The sequence below is a fragment of the Pelophylax lessonae genome (assembly GCF_965119305.1).
Source record: "Pelophylax lessonae genome assembly, chromosome: 4".
Classification (NCBI taxonomy): Eukaryota; Metazoa; Chordata; class Amphibia; order Anura; family Ranidae; genus Pelophylax; species Pelophylax lessonae.
In genome coordinates, this window is record NC_138771.1 from 597,750,034 (window position 1) to 597,768,169 (window position 18,136).

An 18,136-nucleotide genomic window follows, 5' to 3' on the forward strand; every position below is an offset into this window, starting at 1 on the left:
AATCCCTTCCTTTACCCCCTAGAGTTAACAAGCATTTAATACTTAAAGTGTGTGTGTGGGGGGGGGGGGGGGGGGGTGGACGTTGTCACTGCAAGGGGTTTTTTTTTTTTTTTTAACCCGAATCAAGCTTTCAAGAGCCTGCAAAAACCAACAACCAAAAAGTCAGATAAATACAATTTATAGATTGTAATCTTTTGCTGCCCCGTCTTAGAATTTTAGCTCCCCCCGCCCCCCCCCGAAAAGTTAGGTGTTAATTCTTGTAATGTCGGGCTACTGTGTGTGTCATAGTACTTTCAGGTCACATGACATCTTACTTTTAATTCTTTTGCATAGAGCAAGACTTAATAGTTAAATAAACATAAAAAAAATATTATGATGCAACAAAATGAAAAACACAACCTGAGTATTAAAAAAAAAACAATAAAAAAAATTAAAAAACTGCACGTAACCGGCCATAAGTACACACTTAAATTATATACATACATACATATATATTAATATATACACCCAAGAAGTCTCTAGAAAGCCTCTGTTGCACGTCCAAATTGGACAACAGACGTTAACAAGCTTATCCAATAAGATGGTGCAAAGAGCAATAATGATATCTGCTGAAACCCATAAACAGTCTGCATTCCTTCCACCATCCTACTGAATATTTCTGTGCATTGATAAACTTCAACATGAAAAGATCAGAAAGATAAAGTGCATGAGTTGCTCAACAGAGGTGGCTATTTTGTGAAAGAAGCCGAAATTCAACATTGGTTCAGCCAGTCTCAAGGAATCCATGATTTGGCTGACTTATGTGGGGTGTCGTTTCCACTAAAACAAAATGGAGACTACTGTGGATGTTAGGACACACAATGGCTGTCTTCACATTGCATGGAGATGGATGCACTTTAAACCTGTCCAATGGATTCATTTGTAGAATTTAAGCTGTGCTAAATAATACGGCAGAGCCCATGCACAATACCAAAACACACAGCAACAATAATAATATGGATCCCATCTGTTGTTCATGTGGCCTCTTCGATGCCCTCAAATGGGTTTTCTCTATGTATACTGCTCCAAAACAGCTGCAAGGCTGGGATCTAGCGTTGAGGCTAGCTGTAAGGGCGTTCGCCCCTCTCGGTCACGATGCTGCAGGTTGGATCGCGAGGCGAGGTAGACAACGACAGGAAGGTGACCTTCACGAAGAGCCAGGTGGATAGGCAGAGACCCCGAGACATCAGGCACATTAAGATCTGCACCGTACTGTACCAGGATCTGCAATGTGTCTAGGAAGCCTGTGCGGGCTGCATCGTGTGCCGGCGTTATTCCATGCGAATCCTGAATGTTTACTGTAGCTCCTTGTTTCAGCAGTTCTGATGCTACGGACGTACTACCAAACATCATTACCTGTAGAAAGATGAATATAAAGAAATGTATTCCAGACATGAAGGAAGAACCAACCGACCACAGTATCACAACTGTACCATATATTGTAGTGCTCCCGCCCCTCCCAGTCTTACATACAATTGCACCAGATCTACACGCATGACACACCAATGGAAAGGCATTATTGGACTTTTTACTTTAGAAGTCAACAACATCAGGTGAGTGGTGTGTGTGTTTTTTGTCTCATAGGCACAGAGGGAAGAACGCACCTTGATTGGGCACAATGCAGGTTTTTAATTTGGACTAATAGTTTATGCACAAGAGCACTTTTATCTGATGACAACACCCGCGCGTGAACAGTGACGCTCTATACTATTTTCTGTATGTTGACAGTGATTTGAGGTACATGACAACCACACACTTTTACTGCCCCCCATCCCCTCAAGTCTAATTGTAGTCATAAGAAAGATAACGTACATTTTGCTCATGCATTAAAATGGAAATTATTGCTTATTTAGAAGACGACTGTGAGCAAGGCAGGGTATTATTGCAGAAGAGACATGCAATAATAAAATAAACCTGCCTGCCGGCAGTCTTCAGGGGCATGTGGACTGCTGTCCATGCCCTGTCCAGCTTATATCGTTGCCATGGGTGCTCGTGTTCCGGGATGACTGACTTCTGTGCGTGCATCATCTGCGTCAACCAATGGGGATGCCTGAAGACCAGCACTCAGAGAGAAGATGCTGGCTTGGGACCCAGACCATTAGAGAAGAGACAAGTGTCGTTTAAAACCTATATGCCCAACGTGGGTTACAAAAAAATTTTGGGGGTGTTTGGCTGCTATTTTGAAAATGCATTTTTAGGGATTGAACTGGGCCCCTTAAAATTGTAAGCTGGCCACTACGTTAAAAAATAAAATAAAAGAAGAGAGTTTATATAGCTCTGACTTAGAGGTGAATTTCAGAAAACTAAATTGCACCAGAAGTTTCATTGAATATATACATTACAAACATTCAAACTGTTTTTAAAACTACCCTTTTTTTTATCTCAGTTGATGAACTGCAGGTTTAATAAGTGTGATTTCTTGCCTTATAAATGGGGTTGGGACCATCAGTTGTGTTGTGCAGAAGTCAGGTGGATACACAGCTGATAGTCCTACTGAATAGACTGTTAGAATTTGTATTATGGCAAGAAAAAAGCAGCTAAGTACAGGAAAACGAGTGGCCATCATTACTTTAAGAAATGAAGGTCAGTCAGTCCGAAAACTTTGGAAGTGTCCCCAAGTGCAGTCACAAAAACCATCAAGCGCTACAAAGAAACTGGCTCACATGCGGAACGCCCCGGGAAAGGAAGACCAAGAGTCACCTCTGCTGCGGAGGATAAGTTCATCCGAGTCACCAGCCTCAGAAATCGCAGGTTAACAGCAGCTCAGATTAGAGACCAGGTCAATGGCACGCGGAGTTCTAGCAGCAGACACATCTCTAGAACAACTGTTAAAAGGAGACTGTGTGAATCTGGCCTTCATGGTAGAATATCTGATAGGAAACCACTGCTAAAGAAAGGCAACAAGCAGAAGAGACTTGTTTGGGCTAAAGAACACAAGGAATGGACATTAGACCAGTGGAAATTTGTGCTTTGGTCTGATGAGTCCAAATTTGAGATCTTTGGTTCCAACCACCGTGTCTTTGTGTGACGCAGAAAAGGTGAACGGATGGACTCTATATGCCTGGTTCCCACCGTGAAGCATGGAGGAGGAGGTGTGATGGTGTGGGGGTGCTTTGCTGGTGACACTGTTGGGGATTTATTCAAAATTGAAGCATACTGAACCAGCATGGGTACCACAGCATCTTGCAGTGGCATGCTATTCCATCCGGTTTGCGTTTAGTTGGACCATCATTTATTTTTCAACAGGACAATGACCCCAAAAACACCTCCAGGCTGTGTAAGGGCTATTTGACCAAGAAGGAGAGTGATGGCAGACCTGGCCTCCACAGTCACCGGACCTGAACCCAATCGAGATGGTTTGGGGTGAGCCGGACCGCAGAGTGTAGGCAAAAGGGCCAACAAATGCTAAGCATCTCTGGGAACTCCTTCAAGACTGTTGGAAGACCATTTCAGGGTGTGTCCAAACTTTTGGGCTGTGGTGTGTGTGTATATATATATATATATATATATATATATATATATATATATATATAGTTAAAAAAAAAAGAAGATAATGTGTATACCTAAATAAACAAAATACATTTGGCACAAATAATTATAGCTTTCCTTTAATTTAAATGAAAATTTGCCAATCTTTTTTTTCCTTTAAGGGCCGTTTACACTGGTGCGATGCGGGAACCCTGTGAATCCACTGCGGATCACCCCGCATCTCCCCCGACTCGCAGGCAGCTCACACTGCCATATGCGAACTGCTGGGAGTGTCAATACAAAGTTAATGACACCCTTAGATTAGTTTGCATATTGCAATGCAGTGTGAACACCCATGCAATCCAATTCTGGTGCAGACCAAAAAAGGGTCCTGCACGACTTTGGACCGAATGCGATGCAAAATCTGAACGCAATACTTTGCATGTGATCTGCACAGCAATGCGGTGCAAATCACATATGATGTCTTTCATCGCACCAGTGTGAACTGGCCCTAAATCTTGACACAATTTCTGCGTGGGTAAAAATAAAAAAAAAATAATAATCTCCTGCACACCTGCAATGCAGTCCTCCCAAAGTGGTTGAGGCAATCGGGATGGATCCTCTCCTGGTGCAGCAGTCTCTTCACCTCCTCAGTGTCCCCCTGAGCTGCCGCCTTTGTCAGGAGGTCTCCAGCACTTGTCTCTTGAAGCAACATTGGGGGTTTAGAGATGAACGCCTTTAGAGGAAAGAAACACTGTACACAGTAAATCTATGCTGTTTGTATGGAGAGAGAGAGAGAGAGAGAGAGAGAGAGAGAGACATACAGACACATACCAGAAGAATGCATCATTCAGACCATATAAATTGAACATTTTAGTGCCGGTTCACACTTCTGCGGATGCGCTGATCGCATGCAATTCGGAGCGCACTGCTCCTTCATTACATGCAACCTCCTGTGCGGATGCAAATTCAGCCATACACTTTGTATGGCTGAATTCGCAGCGCATCCGCAGCAAACACGCACATGAGGCTTTTTTTAACCGCCTCAGAATTGGATCGCACAGTGGTTCACACTTGTGCGATCCGATTCTGTGGGAACTGTCAGATTGCACTGCGATATGCGCTCAAACTGGGGGTGTCAACATTTAATTGACACCCCCTGCATATAGCATATGGCAGTGTGAACTGTTAGATGTGCGGATGCGATGCGGGATCACGCTGCATATTCGCAGCGTTCCCGCATCACAGAAGTGTGAACCGAGCCTTAAAGTTTGCAACGTATCAAAAAATTATTTGTAGTGAAAGTAATTCCAGGCAATTTTCATTTCATCAATTATGTAATTAGGTGTCCTTGCCTATGGCAAGTACACTTACTATTATTTCACATATATATTATTCTTATTATAGTGAAAGCCTATGGGAAAATTTGGCACCCTAACTCCTCCCACAGTTTTTACACTACATAGACAAGTAATATACCAAAACGAGCGGATCGTTCCCGGATGTATTGAGATTACTTTTTAGAAGGTTTCGCAAAGTGGTTTGCAAAATATCGTCATTTTTGTGGCAAAATTGGCCCCATAGGAATGAATGGCGGAATGTTCAAAACCTAGAATGGGGCCTGAAAATAGAGGGTGAGCGAAGAAATCTTGCCACAATTTCTAAACTGCTGCCACTCCCTCATTTTTAAGGCCACCTACACAAATGTTACATCAAAACGTTTGCCTATCCCTGCTGCCACTTAACATGTCCATATCTAAGCCATAGCCCTAATAGTTCTTACACTATTACCGTTTGTTTCCAACTCATGCCGACCATTGACATTCATTGAAACTGCACTCAAACCATCTCAAATTTCAAGGCCGTATTCTAACCTGTGACTGCGCCTTCAGTTTTAATGTTTCATAGACATACTAAACAACAAAATGTCCACCGGGGTCTTGTGTGATTCCTACGGTATAAGTCTCTAAGCTGTGAGATTTAGAGCTTTTACACTAGAGCCATATGAAGATGGCCACCTCCAACTTTGGTAAGTTGCCCCATAAGAATAAATGGCGGAATGTTCAAAACTAGACTGTTTCCAACTGCTGACACACACACACACACACACAGTTACTCCGCCCGCTAGCGCTCCAAATATAAAAAAAATTCTAGGTAATTTCAAATAATTGATGCGGTCTATTAGGGTACCCTTAAACGGATAAAGTGGTTCTAAAGGCTGAAGGTTTTTTACCTTTATGCTTTCTAGTGTGCAACTCCCCCACCAGTCAAACATAATACTTAAATGATATTAAAGTCTTGTTTTTGTTTTTTATTTAAACTTAACAAACATGTAATACTTACTAAGGGCTCTTTCACACGGTCCGCCTCCGTAGGCGGATCCGTGTTGCTCAGCGGGGATCGATCCGCGATCCCCGCTGAGCCGAGCGGATGAAAGCTCCGTCTCCGCTTGCAGAGCGGAGAGGGAGGTGTCACAGCACCCGCTGCCCTCTATGGGGGATCGGATGAGAGCGGACCGCTTGTCCGCTCTCATCAGATCCGATCGGATTACTGAACGGATGGAAAAATAGGGTTTCCATCCTTCCAGATTTCAAGCACAGGATCGGATGCGGATGGCAGCGGGTGTCAGCGGAGGTTTCTCCGCTGACACCCGCTGCCCCATAGAGCTGCATGGAGGATCCGATCAGATCCGCCTAAAAAACTGACAGGTGGATCTGATCGCCCGTGTGAAAGAGCCCTCAGTCTGTGGAGTGGTTTTGCACAGAGCAGCCCAGATCCTCCTCTTTTCGGGTGCCACGCCAGCTCTCCTGGCCTCTCCCACCTGCCCCCAGAGCAAGCAGCTTGCTATGGGGACACCCAAGAAAAGCCGCTTGCTCTGTGTGTCCATTCAGACATGGAGCTGCGGCTCAGCCCGCCCCCTCTCTCTCCTCATTGGCTCACTGACTGATTGACGGCAGCGGGAGCCAATGGCACACGCTGCTGTATCTCAGCCAATCAGAAGGCAGAGTCCCAGACTGGCAAATTTCTTGTGCAACATCGCTGGATCAAGGGGTGCTCAAGTAAGTATGGGGGGGGGCTGCTGCACATCTGCCTTTAGAACCACTTTACCTGAGCCAGATCCAGCGATGTGCACAAGAGCAGCGGCTCTTCCAGGTCTCCAACAGCCAGTGAAGAAGGAGCAAGGCCAGGGCCGAGCGAGCCATGCTCTGCCTCTCATAGACACACAGTGGCAGCTCCGGAGCAAACACGCATGAGTGCCCCCCCAGAAGCAAGCAGCTTGTTCTGTGAGTAATTGGCAGTAAGAACGGTGATCTGTACAAATATCGAGTACCCACCCAAGGAGTGGATATCGAGGGAGCCCCCAATTGAAAATCCTACCTGATAAGGAAAAAAGGAGGAATCTGCCATCCCCATCCTTGAGTGGCTACCATTTTAAAAGAACACCTTTATTGGTGTGATGTGAGGTGAGCGGCCATTGCACCTATTGTTTGGATATCTTGCTCACCCTGCATGACACCATTTGGAACTCACAGAACAGTCACTTATTTTTGAGGAATCACCTTCAGTCACTATATATATATATATATATATATATATATATATATATATATATATATATATACACACACACATGCATACATATACACTTTTTGCTACACTTGGACTTTAATTACGAGGAAGAAGCACCTATTGCACAAGATTGCACTTATCTATATATTTTATATAATATTTTTACCTGCATTTATTTATATATTTAGTTATTTATTTATGTTATGGATTTTGTGTCCAAGGTCCACTGAATATCTGTGCATTTGTAGTCAACAGTTTGTCTTAGCACTGTATTTTTCACATTTATTCATTTCTGTCCATTGTGTGTTACCACTCACCACCATATGCCATTTCCCCCACTTCTATTCATTTTTTTCAAAATACTCACTGCGTTTGATAGAAGCTGATTTATATTTTATTTATATATTCTTACACTCACCTAGTTTATTGATATTTACACGTAGCCCAGTCATAGTGTCATTTTGAAGAAATTAGCGCCGATTCATCTTTTTTATCTTGATCATTGCCAGTATTTGTGAGAATACAGAATTGGCTGCTTGTTTCCTTTTGGGATTTCTTTACCTGGGATTTGGATCTGCAATTTATTATAGACTGCTCTCACATCTTATACCTGATTAGCAGCACATAGGCCTTTCTTTTTTCTTGCTCTAAAGGGCACTCAGCAGAGGAGAGGAGCCATTAGTGCCGGCAGGGGACCCAAGAAGAGGAGGATCAGAGCTGCTCTGTGTAAAACAATTACATTGACCAGGTAAGTCTGACATGATTGTTATTTAAAAAAAAAAAATAATAAGAAATTTGGACCTTTAATATTACATTTAAAACGAAGCCAATTGCTATTACTGCCTAAAAATGTTTCATTTATAAATGACTGCAAAGCTCTATTTCTGGCAGTGATCCCATGGTAAACTCTCTTAGGGCTCTTTCACACGGGCAGTCCGATCAGATCCGCCTGTCAGTTTTTTAGGCGGATCTGATCGGATGCCCATTCAGCCCTATGGAGCAGCGGATGTCAGCGGAGACACCTCCGCTCACAGCCGCTGCCATCCGCATTCCGATCCTGTCCGTGAAATCCGGACGGATGGAAACCCTATTTTCCATCAATCCTGGGGATCGGATCGGATGAGAGCGGACAGGCGTTCCGCTCTCATCCGATCCCCCATAGAGAGCAGCGGGGGCTGTGACACCTCCCTCTCCGCACTGCAAGCGGAGACGGAGCTGTCATCCGCCGGCTCAGCGGGGATCGATCCCCGCTGAGCAGCACGGATCCACCTACGGAGGCGGACGGTGTGAAAGAGCCCTTAGTGCATGCTTAACCACTTGCCGACCAGCCGCTATAGTCTTACTGCGGCTCTGTCCCGTGAAATGATGTACCGTACACGCACAGTATGTCGCTTCGCCGAACAGCTAGTGGGAGCATGCGCTGATAGGGAAGGCACCCACCAGGGAGCCCAGAGGACACCCCTGCCCTGGTCACCAACCCCCAGGTGTGAGGCAACCCTGCTCAACCCCCCCCCCCCCCGTTGTGCACCTGTGAAAAAACGGTCAGCAGCAAATACAACCAACTCCCCTTAAGAGCATGTGGCAAAGGCAGCTCATCACCTCACCGGAGGCTGTGGGGCCGAAGGACCCACAGCGACCGTAACTTTAGAGGGGCTGGGGGGAAAGGGAGGGGAACCCGGGGGTCAGACCATCCCAGTGAGGGGTCCACCCCAAAACCCTCCAGGGGTAGTGGGGGGACAACTACTTACCACACCAGGAACAGGGTGGGCACCGCTCCAGACAGGACACTGCTCCATTGTAATGTGGGTGCTGTCAGCCAGGAGGAAACGCAACTCAGGCTGAAGCAAGTTCATATGCGTCCCCACGAGAAGTTTAACTCGCAGGCCAGCCCCCATCCAGTAGGGCTAGGTCATGGCCGACCTAGCTCGGAGCTGCGGTCTGCACGTGATCGCTGGCCAGACTGGGGGGGGTGGGACACTCTGGATCTAAATTATTCAGTCCATCACTTGATTGTAGATTCTTATAGGAACAAAATAACAAAGATAGGAAAAAATTCAATTTGAAAAAAAAAAAAAATCGCCAGGACCAGAGATCCCAGCAAGGAACTAGGTCCTTACTCCTGGACTAGGCAGAAAAAGTGTGCCTATAGCTGAGAGTGAGTGTATATCCCCTGGGATTGCCTATGGGTGTAGTCAAGCTTTTTCATGCCTAGTGTCCTACTCCTGTAGGGGGCAGTATAACCCAGTGGTTAAGAAGAATCAGGAGCTATGTCCGTCAATGACGAAAGAGAAAACTAATATATGGCGCTATACAAGTACCTGGAATAAATTGTGCAAAGCACTGCGTAAATTGATGGCGCTATATACAGCGGGTAAAATAAGTATTGAACACATCAACATTTTTCTAGGTAAATATATTTCTGAAGGTGCTATTGACATGAAAATGTTCACCACATGTTGGTAACAACCCATGCAATCCATACATACAAAGAAACCAAAAGAAATAGGTTCAGAAATTAAGTTATGTGTAATGAAATGGAATGACACAGGGAAAAGTATTGAACGCCCTAACTGAAATCTATTTAGTACTTTGTACGAAAGCCTTTGTTGGTAATGACAGCTTTGAGAAACTAGTTGCATGCATTGCTCAGGTGTGATTTTGGCCCATTCTTCCACACAGTCTTCAAATCTTGAAGGTTCAGTGGACCTCTTCTATAAACTCTGATCTTTAGTTCTTTCCATAGACTTTCTATTAGATCAAGTCAGGTAATTGGCTGGGCCATTCTAGCAGCTTTATTTTCTCTTTCTTTGAAACCAATTGAGAGTTTCCTTGGCTTTGGGATCATTGACTTGGCATTGACATTGGCTGAAATGTCCACCCTCGTTTCATCTTCATCATCCTAGACTCCTAGTAGAGGGCAGCAGACTGTTTTATCAAGAATGTCTTGGTACATTTTTCCATTCATCCTTCCTTCAATAAAACAGCACCACACCATGATGTTTCCACCTCCCAACTTTACTGTTGGTATGGTGTTTTTGGGGCGATGTGCAGTTCCATTTGACGTCCAAACATGGTGTTTATTATGGCATCCAAAGAGTTACATTTTGGTCTCATCTGACCAGACTATATTCTCCCAGTATTTCACAGGCTTGTATAAATGTTGTGCAGCAAACTTTAAACAAGCTTCAACATGATTTTTCCTCAGCAATGGCAGATGAGTGCATTACTTATTGTTTTATTTGAAACAATTGTACCTGCTAATTCCAGGTCTTTCTGAATCTCTCCACAAGTAGTCCTTGGCTCTTGGACAACTCTTCTTATAATTATTTTCACTCCTCTGTCAAAAAATCTTGCAAGGAGCACCTGGTCATGGCCAGTTTATGGTGAAATGATGTTCTTTTCACTTCCAGGTTATGGCCACAACAGTGCTCACTGGAACATTCATAAGTTTAGAAATCCTTCTGTAAACAATGCCACCAGTATCTTTTGCAAAAATAAGGTTCCGAAGGTCTTAAAAGAGCTCCTTGCTTTTACCCTTCATGAGAGGTTTCTTGTGTGACACGTTGGTAATGAGACACCTTTTTATACCGTAGGCCATTAGTTGAGACTCAACCAGCTGATATTAATTTGCACTGACCAGGGGCAGGATTGCTTTCTAATTACTGATAGATTTAAGCTGGTGTCTTGGCTTTCAATGCCTTTTTGCACCTGCTTTTCCTCATGTGTTCAATACTATTTTATCACACAACATAATTTATTAACTCATTTGTTTTGGTTTTCTTGTATGTATGGGTTGTTACCGACATGTGGTAAAAATCTCTTGTCAATAGCACCTTTAATATGTGTACACATAATTTGGTATGTGCAAAAACTGGCCAATAAAAACTGACAGTCCTATTGTTTTCCAACGTCAATTATATACGGTACATGGCAAAGAAACAGAAGATTTCTGGCTCTATGATAGTAAATGGAAGTGTTACACTGTGGAATTTTTAAAAACCTTTCGTGATAGAAACATGCCTATAAGGAAAGTCAGAGAATGTCAGAGGTCCCTGTCTGCATGCTTGCTCTGGGTTAGTGACTCAAAGCCAGGCAAGCAGCATATGCAGAATGTTTCATTCAGATAGAACTAGAATAGAAAAAAGAACAGCAAAGGCAGCCTGCAATGCTTAACTCAGTAAAGTGCTTCTTTAAAACCCGAAGTGATGGCAAGACTTTTCTCCGAGGAGGAGGTATACATCTATTGAGGTAAGATTTTCAGTTACAGAGCACAAGTTCCAGGAGAAGTCCGCAAATGCAACAGTTACGGAAATCCAGAGGCAAAGAGGCTTTGTTTCAAGTAAATCTGCTGAGACATGTAAGCCGACGTTGTGGTTTTGTGACCAGAGTGCGGAGAGGGGAATACCCTGTTGTTTCCTCATGTCACCTTATGATTTACCCAGAAAAGGTGACAAGGATGGTTAACCACTTCTGGACAGGAAGGTTTTACCTCCTTAATGACCAGGCCATTTTTTGCGATACGGCACTGCGTTACTTTAACTGACAATTGCGCGGTGGTGCGTCGCTGTACCCAAATAAAATTGATTTTATAATGGAATATTCTTTTTTCCCCCCACAAATAGAGCTTTCTTTTGGTGGCATTTGATCACCTCGGAGTTTTATTTTTTGCGCTATAAAACAAAAAAAAAAAAAAAAAAGAGCGACAATTCTGAAAAAAAAAAAAATAATTATTTTATATATATATTTTTTTTTTTAAATTTCTGCTATGAAACATTCCCAATAAAAAAATATTATAATTAATTTTTTTTCATCATTGCAGGCCAATTTGTATTCTGCTACATATTTTCGGTAAAAAAAAAAAAAAAAAATTCCAATAAGTGTACATTAATTGGTTTGCGAAAAAGTTATTGCGTCTACAAACTAGGGGAAAGGTTTGTGTCATTTTTATTTATTTTTTTTACTAGTAATTGTGGTGATCTTTTTAGTGGGACTGGGACTGCGACATTGAGGTGGCCAGCTCGGACACCTGACATTTTTGACACTTTTTGGGGGACCAGTGACATTACTACAGTAATCAGTGCTAAATATATGCACTGTTACTGTACTAATGACAATGGCAGGGAAGGGGTTAACACCAGGGGCGATCAAAGGGTTAAATGTGTCCCTAGGGGGTGCTTTCTAACTGTGTGGTGGATGGGCTTGCTGGATGAACACAGAGACCTGTGTTCCTAAATCGGAGGAACACAGGATCCCTGCATTCATTACTGACAGAACAGCAGTCTGTTGTGTCTCCACGGGGAGTGATAGTGGGTGCCCGGTGTACATCACGGCTGCCAGACCCACTGATTTGCTTTCCCTGTGGCCAATCGGCGGCGCGCGTGCGCCCCCCCTAGCTGTCTCACGGAGCGAGGTACAGGTACGTTGTTTCGCGGGACAGAGCCGACCTGCTGCAGTTTAAGTACGGCGGCTGCTCAGCAAGTGGTTAAGATGTATCCATGGAAAAAATTTTAAATCCTATATTCATTTCCACAAAGTATTTTTTTTTTTAAATAATCTTTATTTACGTATTTCAACATAGAATAAATCCAAACCATTAGTGGCAATGTACACAAAGTCATAGGTCATGTTCATATTGGACAGCCTTAGCAACATGAAGAGTGTGCCTATCGGCCAAACAGAGGTAACCCTCATACAACTCCTGTCCCCATGCCCGCATCTTATCGCTAGGGAGGATCCCAACGCGCGACCCGTAGAGTACATGACCTTCAGCCATCGAAATCCACAAGCATAATTGCCACCCAACTTATACACTAAAATAATAACCAGGACGGTGGGGGGTCACTGACCTCATGGAGCACACGCCCCGAAGGCGATATATGGGGACAGAAAGAGCAACACCTCCAATACCTTAGCCCATCCCGACTAAGCTAAACATCAGGGATCTCTTCTGAGTAAAAGATCCACCCCTTCCAGGTGTCCATCAATCGAGACTGTTGCCCTCTAAGGTATAGCATCCTCCTTTCCGCCTCCATGACCCAGTTAACCTCCCGTTTCCATTCCGCTAAGGTCGGAATCGTAGATTGCTTCCAGTGCCTGAGAATCAGGCATTTGGCTGCATTCAGTAAAAACGGGATAACACTGCGTTTGTATCTCTTCACAGAGGAACGGGTGTCATGGAAAAGGTATTGAAGTGGAGTGCGGTCGGATGGGGAGATGGCTAATTTCTGTATCCTGGGATGGACTGCTGCCTTCTGCTGAGAGGCTGAGCCAGCCCCTCTTGCCCCCTCCACAGCCCAGCACTCAATCGAATGTTGGAGGGGCAGGGCAGGAACCAGAGACTGACAGTCCCTGGCTCTCTGCTCACAGAATTGCTGGGAATTGAGCAATCAGCTGTGTTTGATCACTCAATCCTCAGTGCAGAGCAGGTGGGGGGCAGATGCATCATCAGATTAATGCTGCATTTACCTAGGTGAGTATAAATGTTTTTGTTTTTTTCTAAATCCCACACTTCTCTTAAAGAAACGGAAAAAAAAAAAAAATAAAAAAAAAAACACACAATATGATATACAAATGATCCGACATATTACTTTATTAAAGAAACATGTCATTAGAGGAACCTTGGATACTGTGCTGAAGGCAAAGGACTAGTCACCAGTGTTGCTTGTGGCCTCACTGCAGCTGATCTTTCCCCATGTTTGGCTACAATGCCTTGTTCTGCACGCACATATTAGAAAGTGCACTGATATTTTTTTTAGGAGGAATTCAGGACAAAGTGTTGATTTCACAGGGTACTTCTAAGCAGCAATTGTAAGGCTACGTTTACATCTTGGCGTTGCTATTTCCAGGCGTTTTTTCAGGCGTTTTACAGGCATTTTTAGGTTGACTAGTGACTAATGGAAAAAAATAAAAACGCCTGTAATCTGCCCAAAAAGAAGCTCATGTACTTTTTTGAGCGTTGGGCGTTTTGCTTAAAACGTTAAAACGCTCAGATGTGAACAGGGGCCATTGAAATGAATAGGATTTGTCTTGTTGGGTGTTTTTTGAGCTGATCCTAGAGCAGAAAAACTCCCCAAAAACGCCTACATGTGAACTTAGCCTAAATGTGTGCCTAACTATATGTAATGTGTGTAAAGTGTTCTGCTGTTGATTACAGATATCTTGTTTCTTATCAATGCTTTGCAGAGATAAACAGGGAGATTGTTCCCCCTGTACAGAGCTCTGTGTTGGTTGTCAACACAGAGCTCTGGGCTGCAATTCGACAAAGCCAATCACAGCAGGTCCCGGCCAGTAATCAATAAGGGGAACGACGTGACAACACCGCCAATTCCAACACCCTGCGCGCAGAGGTAAAGGCAACCACAAAGGGCACCTTCTGGGATAGCATATGCAGGGGAATCTCATGAATATTTTCAAAGGGAGGCTTCAGTAGAGCTGAAAGCTCCAAGTTGAGTTCCCAAGGCGGTAGTGGGGACTGCACCGGTGGAGTCAAATGTCGAACCCCCTGAATAAAAGTACACACCAGGGAGTCGTTGAAAGAAGACTGCCAAGGCCGACACCTGACCCTTATTGGTACTCAAGACCAAATTCTGCTCAACCCCCTGTTGAAGGAAGGTCAAGACCCGAGACACCGAAAAAGAGCGAGTGTGAACACCAAGCGACTCACACCACGTAATGTACGTTTTCCACGTAAGATGGTAGATCTTCCTAGAAGTAGATTTCCTAGCCTTCAGTAACGTGGGAATCACCGACCCTGACAAATCTCTATCCTTCAGCACCTGACTTTCAACAGCCAGGCAGTCAAATTGGCCCTTGGAACAGCAGATCCTCCCTGAGAGGTAGTCTCCAAGGGGAGTCGGCGACCAGCCGCACCAGGTTGGAGTACCAAGTCCGGCAAAGCCAATCCGGGGCCACTAGAATGACCGGAATTCCTTCTGCCTCGATCCTGCACACGAGTCTCGACAGACGCTTGAGAGGAGGGAAAAGGTAAATCAAACGATACTGGCCCCAGGAGGTCAGCGGTGCGTTTGTGGCATCTGCTAGCGGATCCCGTGACCGTGCCACACACCTGTGCACCTTCCTGTTGTGCCGAGACGCCAAAAGATCCACCTCGGGGGTGCCCCACCGGAGACACAGCTTATGAAACACCTCCAGATGAAAGGACCACTCGCCTTCCTGCTGACTGAGAATCCACCTGCCAATTTTCCACCCCTAGAATGTGTACGGTGAAAAGGGGCGGAACAAAATGTTCTGCCCACCGAAGAATGACAGCTACCCTGGCTACCCCAAGAGCTGCCAATACACTTCTTGTTCAACCCTGGTGATTGACATAAGCCATGGCCGTAGCATTGTCCGATTAGATTTACACCAGACACCCCTGAAGGCGACTGCGATTCCTCGCTGACGTAACAACGTCAGCATCGGAGCAAACACCTTTGTGAAGACCCGAGGAGCAGAGATGAGACCATAGGGTAACGCCACAAACTGTCACCAACGCTTCCTCCGCTTTGCCATGGGAGAGGAGCATCATCAGACACACATATTGAAATGTGTAAGTAGACGTCCTTCATGTCGATAGAGATAAGGAAATGCCCCTGATGCAAGGATGCCACCACCGTGTGAACAGACTTCATTTCGAACTTCTGTACCCACACAAAGCAGTTCAGGGCCTTGAGATCCAGAATTGGACGTACTTTGCATTCTTTCTTCGGGACCGTGAACAGATTTGAATAAAACTCCTGAAAACATCCTGGAGATGGAACCGGAACAATTACCCCTTGAAGTAACAGGTCTTGCACCACTCCGAAAAGGGCTTGCAATTAGTCCAGGGACAGACGCACATTGGGAGGAATGAACCCCGGAGGGTAAGAACGAAACTATCTTGTAGCCGGACCATATCACTTTGTGGACCCTCTTGTCTTGCACTAAGGAGGTCCACGGGTCTGGAAACCAGCTAAGGCATCCCCCCACTCCAGGCACAGGTGAGGGCGCACCTTCCTGCAGAAGGAGCTTTGTCTGCGGGTCTGGAGAACCCCGCTCTGGACTTGCCAGACCAAGTTTGCTTCAATCCTCCGGAAGAGATCTTGAAAGGCTTTGAACCGTTGTCAGCCCACCCTGAGGGATGAAAAAACTTCCTATGAGCTGAGGACGGGCCACATCTGCGACGAGGTTCCTTACCCTTACTAGCCTGCGGAAGAAAGGTGCTCTTCCCCTCTCAGACTTTCAATGAGGTCATTCAGGGTAGCCCCAAACAGGCGATCTCCTTGAAAAGGAAGATCAGTTAAGGCTTTTTTAGAGGTCTGGTCCGCAGACCAACAGAAGGACCACTGCCGAAACAGACAGTCTAGAAATCAGGGGACCTGCATCCAAAGAGGCATCACAGATAAACTGCAGCCTCTGGAACAACTGGTCCGCTAGCTCCGCAAAGGTGGGGGGGGGGGGAGCTGCTCACCCTCCAGGTCACGACGTAAAAGCTTAACCCACTTGGTCAGAGTTTGTGACACCAGGGCAATGGTGAAGACAGGTCTGTGTGCCGAGCCGACCACAGTTAACATGCTACGGGACACAACCTCTGCATTTCTATCAGCCAGATCCTTAAAAGCTGGCAATTCTTCTACCGGAATCATGGTTGCCTTATTCAGCCGGGAAACCAGGGGGATCCACCACTGGTGGAACAGTCCACTTCTTAAGGAGGGACTCTTTAAATGGATACCTCATTGCGAATCCCTTAGGGGCCACAAAGGGACGATTTGGATGTTCCCACTCTTTTGCGACAAATCAGTCAAAATAGGAAGGAAACGGAAACACCTTCGCCGCTCTAGACAGGTTGTGAGTGCCAAAGGTACCGGTGCCTCCGCCACAGCTGCGTCCTCCATTTTTAAAGTCTCACACACAGACACAATAAGTGCGTCCACCAGCGCCTTTTCGTGCACGGCTACAGGAGTGGAGGAATCATCCTCACCATCTGAAAACTCCGGGCGCGAGACTGGAGACCCCTCAGGATGGGCCCTGTCCATGGCAGCCAGATCAGATTCAGAATCTGAGGAGACAGATAAAGCAAGGGAAGGCGGGGGATGTTTTTTTACTACCCTGCCGCCCAAAAGCTACCTCCACCCGGAACACAAATGACTCCAGGACCGCCGTCAGTGAGTCAATGGATGGTTGGGACCCGAAGGCTCCAAGGACTCCATGAGGAATAAGGGTACCCCACAAAAGTGCAAAAAACACTGCTAAGGGACACCCCCAGTGCGCTGGTAACACCACCGAGTCGCCAACCACAGAGCACCCCCTGATCCTGCAGCAGAGAGGGAAAGAACCCCACCAGACTCACCAACCCACCAGGCAGTCACCAGTAGCAGCAGGATCAAAGCAGTCCATGTGCGGCGTCGCGGAAGGAAAGAGGCCCAGAAGTCAGCACCAGGGGATAAAGAGGTGCTCCCACAGCTAAAATGGATGCCCAGAAGGCTCCACAGTAATGGGCGCCATTCAACTCAATGCCGGACTAACGCAAAATGGCCACCACGGCTACATGCATTTTTTTTTTTTAAATACACTTTAATGAATGTAAGAAAAACAAAACACCATAAACCAATATATATCCGTGTACAAGTATGTACTCAGCTACTGACACTGCAAGAACCAAAGGGTTAATGTCTATTGTACAGAAACACAGGGAAGGAATGTGATCAAATAAAACCAAAGATTACCAAAATTATTTTAGTTCTGGACAAGGAAGTACATTACATATGACACACATTTTAACGATCTTAATGCAAGTACATATTTTTTTGACTCCTTAAAAAATGTTTTTTGATTGACTACGTTAGGTATAACTAAAGGCATCCTTTCATTTTTTTTTTTTTTTAGTTTTGGATAGAGTGGAAAGGGATTAGAACAATTTATTGCTGTCTGCATCCCCCATTTGGGAGATTTAGCCTCTCTATTTGTCCCGATGACTTATCACAGAAAGTGAAAGAATAATCCAAAATTTAGAATGGTCATCAGAACTGAAATGGAGGAAAAACAATGGGGACACTAGTTCTGGGGACTACCAGGGATTTCC

The 18,136-nt window shown here is 45.1% G+C and overlaps 1 protein-coding gene across 1 annotated transcript in view; it reads right to left on the bottom strand.

Annotated features, from left to right (window-relative positions):
• Positions 1-453: 453 nt before the first annotated feature.
• The window catches only part of CDKN2D (cyclin dependent kinase inhibitor 2D), a 36,022-nt gene continuing 18,339 nt past the window's right edge, over positions 454-18,136 (bottom strand). Inside the window, exons 2-3 of the mRNA XM_082253405.1 lie at positions 4,082-4,243; positions 454-1,395 (exon numbers count right to left, since the gene is read on the bottom strand). Of these exons, the coding sequence (XP_082109531.1) occupies positions 1,051-1,395; positions 4,082-4,222 (486 nt within the window). The 5' untranslated portion in view covers positions 4,223-4,243 and the 3' untranslated portion in view covers positions 454-1,050. The remainder of the gene's footprint in view (positions 1,396-4,081; positions 4,244-18,136) is intronic.